The sequence below is a fragment of the Arachis ipaensis genome, chromosome B02, assembly GCF_000816755.2.
Source record: "Arachis ipaensis cultivar K30076 chromosome B02, Araip1.1, whole genome shotgun sequence".
Lineage (NCBI taxonomy): Eukaryota > Viridiplantae > Streptophyta > Magnoliopsida > Fabales > Fabaceae > Arachis > Arachis ipaensis.
Genome location: NC_029786.2, coordinates 5146517 through 5156552, shown reverse-complemented (window position 1 = coordinate 5156552; position 10036 = coordinate 5146517). Strand labels below are relative to the sequence as shown.

The 10036-nt window shown below is 31.5% G+C and overlaps 1 protein-coding gene across 5 annotated transcripts; it reads right to left on the bottom strand.

Moving 5' to 3' along the window:
• Positions 434-9206, bottom strand: LOC107623980. Of its 5 annotated transcripts, XM_016326402.2 has the most exons (5): positions 8819-9206; positions 6958-7126; positions 6554-6677; positions 3372-3881; positions 434-1914 (listed from the first exon to the last, which is right to left on the bottom strand). In XM_016326402.2, exon 5 carries the CDS (start codon positions 1855-1857, stop codon positions 586-588), a length of 1272 nt encoding a protein of 423 aa, XP_016181888.1. In that variant the 5' UTR covers positions 1858-1914; positions 3372-3881; positions 6554-6677; positions 6958-7126; positions 8819-9206; the 3' UTR covers positions 434-585. The 5 variants fall into 5 exon arrangements, with proteins under 5 accessions (XP_016181888.1, XP_016181895.1, XP_020970910.1 ...); XM_016326409.2 differs by lacking the exon at positions 6554-6677; XM_021115251.1 differs by lacking the exon at positions 8819-9206 and adding an exon at positions 7468-7681 and having other exon boundaries at positions 6554-7126.

The window sequence follows — 10036 nt, the reverse complement described above, 5'->3', positions numbered from 1 at the left end:
ACACAAATTAGGAAAAATAAGAAAGGATAATAGTGGAATAATAAAAAATATCTATAGACAAAAAAAAAAGTCTGTGTCCCTCTTCTAAATTTTGTATCTATCATTATCCTTTGTAAAAGAATAAACACAAAAATATAAAAAATTATCTCAAAGACAATATATTCAATGTCCATATCTCTAGTTTCAAACACTTTTTAAAAATGTGCTGTGCATATCTATATATTCTGTCAGCAAAAATAAACGTTACCCTATGGACCAGCTCCTAGATTAGACTCGACATCATAGCGGGCCCAAAGATGTCCTTTTTCATGTCGGTCCATAAAAGACATAATCTGAATCATATCCACACAAGATCTCGAGCATATCTCGTACAGATCTCTATCGAAATCTTCTCAGATCCTCTCTCAATGACACTAAATATAGGACATAAGTCTTAACACATACACATGTCCAAAGCATGTGTTTTATACTTTTATTTAACCTTACTGACATGTGGAAACTTATCTCATGTCCATAAGTAGTTCATTACAATAACAAGAGACTTGTTTAAGCTTGATAAATAAGATTATGACGGCACTATGATTATTACTCTTGGTGATCTCCAGGCTGGTTGTTCGGCGGTGCTGGATTCTGCTGGTTGTCCTGCTGGTTGTTCGGCGGCGCTGGATTCTGCTGGTTGTTAGGTGGGTCTGGCACCGCAACACTCGTAAAAACTGCAATCAAACTGATTACAACAAGGAGAAAGAAACTCACCCGGATACGGTGTCCTGCGCGTAAGAACCAAAGGGCGGCCAGAATTTCTCCAAGCATACCAGCAGCACCTGATATAACAAGGCAAGCAGCCCTAGTCTCTTCAGGGAAGCTCTCTGCAGCGACAACAACTATGGTTGCATTTACAACATTAGAGATGGTGTTGTCAATAAAATATGGCCAAAAAAGCTCGAGTCCGTAATCTTCCTTCTTGAAGGGAGTCTGACAAAAAGCATTTACCATGAAGGTAGCCTTAAGAATGAAAAACACCACGAAAATCAAGCAACGGTAATTGTGACGACTGAAGAAAACCAGGCAGACGAACACCAGTATGGCAATAAGCAGAAGCGTTTTTAGATTGGCAGGAGGGACCAACGGAGCGGACCGGAAAATCAAGTTTAGGTATAATAGCTGACTGAGATAGCTAAGGCCGCTTAAAAACGAAATGCCGGCAATTACCATCAAGAACTCGTGATGTGTTTGTTGACGAAGTTGCGCCCAAATTGGCCTCTTCCAATAGCAGTAGAACCCGTACCCCACCGCCAGACAGGTTGTTATCACGGTTACCACTACCTTCCCAGGCACGAAGATTCTGAAAGCATATATACGGTGGACATCAGATGGTGATGGGATGTCAGTGAACTTCGTCATAGAACGTATCTCGGAACTCAATGCTACTAGACATTGCAAATAAATCGCTGAAAAAATGACCCATCCAGCATTCACTCTGCCTGCTCTCCGGGATATTAATATAGCTCCAACAATTTTGGTAGCACCCTCCAGAAAACCAAACCCGCATATGTAGAATTCGTTACCTACTAAACCAGTAACCCTTAAGAACTCCATCATCAGCGACAGGGCAATGATTATGATTCCAACAACCTTTTCGCTTCCAAATATATCGGTGCAAATCCCAGAGGTAACCCATGCTAATAACTTCACAGATACAGGCAGAAGAAGATAAGAAACAAGATGTTCTGCTGGTTTGGTAGGATCTTTCAAGAGTAGGATGGGAAGAACAACCAAGAAGTTTCTATACGCAGAAACCCCTAATATACCTATAATAAGCCCAACAATTATAATGACGATAAAGATTTGGTCCATCATTGTCGAGGCCGGATCAAGTGAATCAAACCCTCCTGCTAGTCTCAACTGCTCTCTTTCCTGCCCAACAAGAATCCCATATTTTTCTTTCCATTATTACTAGTTTTCAATAAAGGAGAATGGAGAATGCATGAATGAGAGAAATTAAGTTGAAGATTGCTTACACCTTTCACCAACGAATCACGAGCAGAGTTAGAACAAAATTTGAAGAGGGGCCAAAATTTAATTTTTAATATAAAAAAACTAAAATAAAAATTTTAAGAAGGACTAAATTAAAATTTATACATAATTTATAAGAAAAACTTGAAATTGATTCAAAGAAGACGATGATGAGGTGCGCATTATATATTGGGCGATCTCACTTGGAATGTTCTATGATACTTCTTGTAAAGGTAAATAGTATAACAACACTTTTTAAAATAATATTTTATCAATTGATGCACTCTTATTTTTGTCATAAAACAAAAAGAATTTAAATATTTACCGGTTGCTACAAATAACTATTGTTGGTCCTGAATAATTTAGATAAGATAAATTAGTTCCACAAAAAAAATAGTAATTCAAAAAATATTTTACTAAATATTTAATTGAAAGTGGCTGTAAAACACACCACTTCTTTTAAATTATAAAAATTACTACAAAAATTAAACTATGAGAACACAACTAAGAATAAAGAATGGAATATATATGAACTTATGAAGTAATTTAAATTGGATGTTGGTTGAAAGAAAAAAAGTTGATTTCCTAAATGATTTCTATAATCACCCTAGACTAAATCTCTAACAGTCTTTCAGATTCACAACTTTTATTAATTTAGTACTTTAAATTCAAAATTTATTATATTAGTCTTCGAGAATAAACTCTGGACACCATATTAGTCCCTGAATCATTTCTAGCATTGAGTTAATGAATGAAATACTAAGTTGGTTTTGACTTGTCATACTGAACGCTGGCTAAATAGCGTCGTTTTGTTTTAATGCTTAAATAAGACAAAAATAAAAAGACAAAAAAGAGTTTATATGATGTGCAAACGATTTTATCACTCCTTATTCTTATAATGGCCTCATTTTTGCATTGTTTAATTGCCACAAAATAAAACATTATTTAACCATATGTCTAGCAACAAACATATGAAGCTTAGAGCTGAATCTCCGGACCAGTACTGTAAATTTTAAATCCAAGAAACTAGAATAGTGAAAACCTTAAATCTCATAACCATTACAGAAATTTAGTTAATCATGATAAGAAATCTTAAAAATTTCGGTCATAAACTAAATATTATATGCATTGTTTTGCTTTCATCCTTGATTTACTTTATGAGTTCAAAACAGAGTTGAATCAGAAAGCAACCAAAATTGAGGGTGAGGGAGAGGGACAGGGAACAATAATGAAAACAAACAAGAAAAGAATAGGATTCAATGCAAAACAAAATAATCACGAGTTAATAACGATACTAATAAGATAACCAACAAGAAAAAACAAGCAACAGATAGAGAGATTGAGTTTAAGAGTAGTACCTGTAAGCAACTGATGGATGAATGAAAGAAGACGCGTACGACTTTGGTGTGAAAGCAAGTCAATGCTCCTTCCTTTTAATATGCCAAAGATCTAGTGGGTGGGGCTTTCCTTTTTTCTGATATTATGTTACCATTGCATATTCAAGATATCCAAATTAACTTGGTTAAATATTGTGCTAAAGTGTGAGCCACTACATTACCCTCTGTCAACATGTACAATGTGAAAATTTATAAAAGGGCCTTTTCATTAGAAACCGAAAGCCCAAACTGGTGTGTGTGGAGCCAGGAGAGCATTGACAACCATAATGCTATGATTGCTATCTCCTTCCAAAATAACATCCGTGAAAGACCTTTGGAGCACTAGCACAGCTGCGGTGGCCTCGGCTGCAGGCACTGAGAGCGACTCCGGGATGGCCATTGTCAACCAGATCATTGAATCTCTCAAATCCTTCAGGCTTGATTCACTCCAATTATCTGGCATCTATCAAGCTTGATGGCAAAAATCTCTGGCTGTGGAGGCAGCAAGAGTTTGCAGTGATCAAAGGCCATATGATATACTGTGAACAGCTTTTAAGATTATATAATTTTAAACTATACAACCATAAACCATTAAACGAATGATGTGCTTTGCAAAAATTATTTAGTAAAAGGTTATTAAATGGTGTAAAGATTTATATCTAACTTATGCTGGTGTAGTTGATACTCTCTCTCTATATATATATGTATGACATTTAATTTTGATGGTAACGGGAGAGGTTTGAACCATGAGGAGGGCATTAGCACAAAATGTACAAATCCAGATCATATGGAAATATTATTTTTATTTGAATTCTCCTTGCTCCCAAACTTTCACCGGTTTGGCGGTTTTGCTTGCCCAGTTGACAGTTTTGTAGAATTGAACAAATTAGAAGTAATGCCCCACTTCTATCCAAAAATAATAGTAATGACTCCTTATCGCCTATAATAAATGACATCTATCTATTTGCCATAAGAATTTTCTTGTTTTATTTGTTTTCTTGTTTATTTTTACTCCTCGTATTTTTCCTTTTTCTAAAGAATATAATTGTGCATCTTGTACTCAAAATCTTCTCTTTTTCTAAGTTATGTAGTATTCTTATTCTCTATTGGTGATCCCTTTCTTTAATGAATTGCCATTCTCTTATTTGAACCTCTTCCATTGAGAGTTTAATATAGGAAAGCAGTGTAAAACTTGAAAGGAGGGAAAAGAAAACCAGCAGGATAAGCAAATTACAAATATACAAATCCTAATATGTCAAATATTTGATGCAGAAAGTATCATATGTTGATTACTTTTACTTTTAATGTGTTCAGGTATGGAAGCTGTTGGGGTTGTCACAGCCGTTGGTTCTGGACTCACTGGTAGGAAGGTTGGAGATCTTGTTGCGTATGCAGGTCAACCAATGGGCTCATATGCTGAAGAGCAGATTCTTAACCAATCAAATAAAAATACACTACATCCTAATTTAATACTACTAATTATACTTAAAATTAATTTACTCTTTTAACCCTATTAATTCACATTGTTTACACATTGTTCAAAAATACTGTTAGTTACCTATACTTTTCCTTGTAAATTTTGGCTTTCTTCCACTTTTAAATTATAGAATTAGAATTTTATTTTCACCTAAAAATGATACAGCTCAAAAATGGGAAATATCATCACAGTTAAAGTGTGTGTAATTTTTCACTTTTAAATTGTAAATAGGATATGTGTTTAGTTTGATATATAAATGTCCCGCGATCTATGTTAGCTAGGCTTGTATCTATTATCAGAACTTAAGTTAAAAGAAAAGGAAAATAAAAAAAATTATTAAAATATAATTATTGATGATCAGAACATTGGTAATGTTATTTAAAAAGAAAAGGAAAAAAGAATACTTGAATAATTATATATCGCCGTTAAAAACTGTTTGCAACCTTTTTTTTTTATCAAAGATAGGAGACTCGAACCCGCAACCTCTTAATTGACTAATTGAGTATGGGGAGATTATGCCATTTGAACTATTATTCATTGGCAACTGTTTGCAACCTTATAAGGAAAATAAAAAAATAAATTTTATTAAAGTATATTTATTGGTCAGTAACATTATTCAAAATTAAAAATTTTACTTACTACTTTTCTAGTCTCGCAAACCAATAATTGAAAAAGAATTCTAAGTCGGAACCAATACTTTGCATTGTACCTTTTGTTCTAATGAAAATAACAAATGTAGTACCTGCACCTATTCATTGAATGCACGTAAATGGTATAAAAAATTTAATAAATATATTATTAGCACATTAGCACCCTATTTTATTAGGGCTTTATATTTATTTCATTAAAATCCATTAACTATATAGAAATGTTATTTGTTCTTTGATTGTAATGTCAAAGGGGAATATTTAACTGACCATTGAATATTAACTTGTTTTCTCCCTTCTATGTGGATTGAGTTTATAACAAATGATTCAAAATAACTCATTATCCACGGAATTCATCTTGCTATTATACCAATTTTCAGATAATAATAAAAAAAAAAAAGAGAATTACCAAAAAAGAAAAAGAAAAAGAGAAATCAATGTGGGACCAAAAGCACATAATATTACTGTAACCAAGAACCTTCTTCATGCTTTGGATAACATACCGTTCAACAAAAATGAAGAAGCCTAAAAAATATATCGTATGATATACAAATACTTTATTTTTACTCACATGCATATAAAAATTGAGATATTTTAAACATTGAAATGCTAAAATTACACCAAATCAAATGGGAAAACCTGAAAATAAATTTTAACGGAAAACAATTTAAAAATTTAAAGGCTCAAATTCATTGAAGAGTATAATTTCAAACCAAATCATTAGAGTTGAATAATGAGAACTATCATAACATTAATGTGCATCTCTAAAAAGTTTCCTACTTAAGAGTATTACTTAAAAATTATTTAAAACACATCCCTAATCCTTAGTTTACCCTAGGTTCGTTATAGCAACTACGATAATTTCAAATTCACTTCCATTGCGATGGAGCTAGCCTAAACCCTAAATTGTAGTTATGATATAAAATTAACTCATTATTCCTAAACCCACAAAAATACTACTTAACTGGGCATTCTAAATTTCAAGCTTACACTAAACGCAAATTCAAAATTTTACAATGAGAAAAAGGGAAAACACTTACGTGATACAGCGATGACGGCACCAAAGTTTCATACGATTCATTAAGAGTAATTACACCACCCATGCTAGGCTTCTTCAAGTGAGGAACATCTCTGGAGAATGGGACTGCACCGTGAACCCCACCCCTATTTCTCCAACGTATCATTTAGAATTTTAATTTGAGTTTTAATTTGAGGTGAGAAGCAATTAATATTAAATATTATAAATTAAAAACAAATAAAATTAATTAAATATAATTATAAATTAGTTAAGTTGTTTACTTTTTACCTGATCACCTCTTGGTTCTGTATACTTTTCCTATTTCTAATCACTGGTGAAAATCGATTAGATTTTCTAATCACTTAGTTATATACATTACCAAGTCATAGAATAAAGATATAATTAAGAAAAGAGAGAATGACATACCTCTGACTTTTGGAGAAGAGATTGCTTTATTGGAGAGAGACTGGATTTCTTGATCATGCTTTTGTAGTGCTTCTTTAGCCTTTGACATTAGAACTCTAGTACCACTTTGCCAGAATGTGTGATGTGATACAACACAATTATCCTTCCTTTGAGTCATGAGGTGAAAACTCTGAAAAAAAAAAAAAAACTAAGCTTTATTCAAATGATTACAGCTCATTTGAGTGTCACTAACTATTATTTTCACACAAAGTTTACTAACTCAACAATGTTTTCTATGGCTGCAGTTCAAATGGAGAAATGGTTGGTTTTACTCTCTTTCTAAGAAAAACCAAGGCACAAAGAAGCCAGATCCATGCCCTTTGCATACACAATGGCTTTGTGTTTGATGAATAAGCAATTGATAAACACCGAAACCATCTCAGCAGACTCAAAATAAAAACAGACATTCAAAACCCAAAAATTAACTAATGCCTATAGAGTATAGATAAGTAACAAATGAGTAATACTGACCGTGACCAAAACTTTACTGTGAATCAGCTTAATTTGCATCCCGATTCGACCCAAAAGAAATGTACTTGCAGACACCCCACAAAATTAAGGGAATACAAAACCTATGGATGGACAGAGGATGAACCCATAGCAATATTGGAAAATCAAGATACACAGAATATAGAGAATGAGTCTTTCTTGGTGAGGGAAGAGCATATTGTCTCTTATTAGTTGATATTGCAAGGAGGAAACGGTAGGTGAGTAATAAATTATATTAAATCAGAGTGCAATAACACACCACGTTAGTAGTATTTATTGTTTTTTTTTACCAGTAATTAGAGGAAAATGTTTAAAAATATGAATTAAAAATATATTATTAGATTATTAAATTAAAAATGTTGAGTTGATAATTAAAAGTGTTAATAAAAATAAAATTTTACCAAAGTTGGTGACGCAGGTGGGTAGGCGATTGTTTTTCAATAAATTAGGGTTTTTTTTTTTGAAAAAATATAGGTAATTAACAAAATTTTTGAACAATGTGTAAATAATGTGAATTAATAAAGTTAAAAGAGTAAATTTAATTAGTAGCATTAAATTAGGGTGTAATGTATTTTCATTTGATTGGTGGTTGTTTATGTTGTTCAAAATTTTCATTGTTTCCTAGCATTTTTTTTTTTGGTGACTTCAATAAATTAGTCGTTTAATATAATATGAAAACATTAGCAAAATTGACAGCTGTTATGGACAATTAATAAATGCATCAGAGTACTACTTATCTGTAACAATGTTCAAAAACAGCGAGATTACAATAATAATAATTTTGACATAATATAATTACCTAATACTTTTAACCGAGATAGTTGTCATTACCTAGCTCCTAAGAATTTATGGATTTTTTTAAGTTATATAACTTAATCGCTTAAAATTTGTTAACCAAGGAAAAAAACTATTATTCTAAAAATTATAATATACTAATTTAAAAAATTTATAAATAAATTATCATAAAATTTATTGTAATTAACTAAAAAACATATTAAATCTCACAATACTTTATACCCTCTCCTAAACTATCAATAATACAACATTTAAATCTATAATACACTAAACTTACTTGAAACTATTTCACAAAACTAACAATAACTCATAGTAACTATTATCTTTTCAAAAAGAACTAAATTTTACACATTTTTTGTATAATAACTTTTTACTTAATTAAATAATTTTAACGAGACACATATCAACTAAATCTTTAAAATAATATCAATAAAAGATGTTAATCTTCTTAGCTTTCTCAATTGTTATCAGTAAAAAATATAAATGAAAACATGTAAGTGAGAGAGGTGATCTTAATCATCATAGTTACCACGCTTACCTTGTTGTGTAGTGGCCAGAAGCAATAAAAGAAGGCGGGCGCATGGAAAGAGAAACGCGAGAACCGCAAAGAAAGAGAGGAAAACGTTGAAGACATAGCGGGAAACATGATAGTCATGTGGGGTAACAATGCTTTGGACAACTCCACCGGGCACGCTTGAGTTGTTACGATGGTCAGGTTCCCTCTCATCTCCTTCAATCAAAATTCCTCACCGTCAATAGTAGGCATCAAAAGTCGAAGTCGTTCACGCAAAATCCCTGAGAGCCATTAATTTTGAACAGAGAGAGAGAGAGAGAGAGAGTAACGATCAGCATCAACGAAAGCACATAGGACTTGAGTACTTATTTTAGTCTAATAATTTTTGGGTTTGCTGTGGACTATAATGCGATATTTTTTTGTGGTATATGATTGAAAGTGGGTAAGATTTAGAAAGTTATAGTTGAATTTTAAATTTGACATGCGCCAAACTAATGTATTTGTGTATACGAAAATATTTAATATTTATTAATTATTGTGATAATTAAAAAATAATAAATAGAGTAAATTTTAGTTGTTTTTTTGTTTTTGTAACATTATCGTTATGTATAAATATACGTATAATTTAATTTTTTAAATATATATTTATATTTTAATATATATTTTAATTAGTTACTAATTTTAATAACTAATTTTAATATACACATAGCTATTAGTCGTGCAAAAAATTCATAACTAAATTAATAATAAAATTCAATAGAATTTATTAATCTTTCTCAAAACTGCATACAACTTTTAGTAATTTTTTGCAGAGCAAATTACTTGCGACTTTAAAAATCAACAGCAAAATACTTATATCATGTGTATTTAATTCCACAACAAATTAAACCTGCATGTAACAAAAAAGGTTTTTAGTAGTGCTATGCTGGTTTCCTAGGGTTTTCAAGATTTATTCACATACATGCATGCACTAATCTTCCTTTCCCACTTTTCATTTTGTTTTTTCTTTTATTAAATTCTTGCAGACAAACTACCTTCGAATTACAGGGTATCCAATGTTAGTAGTTGGCAACTTATTAGGGCATATTTAATGAATGAACTTTTTAGGTTTTAGTTGGTTGGTGAGATTATAAATATTGGGACATACGGTCCTACTATACATGGTAGTTGAATTTAATAGAAAAAAATTTTGTAAAATAATAAAATATTATTTTAATTATATTTGAATTTTTATTTTTATTA

Excerpts from the sequence above, each read along its gene's own strand:
- LOC107623980 (XM_016326402.2), bottom strand. The coding sequence starts at position 1,857 with ATGATGGACCAAATCTTTATCGTCATTATAATTGTTGGGCTTATTATA.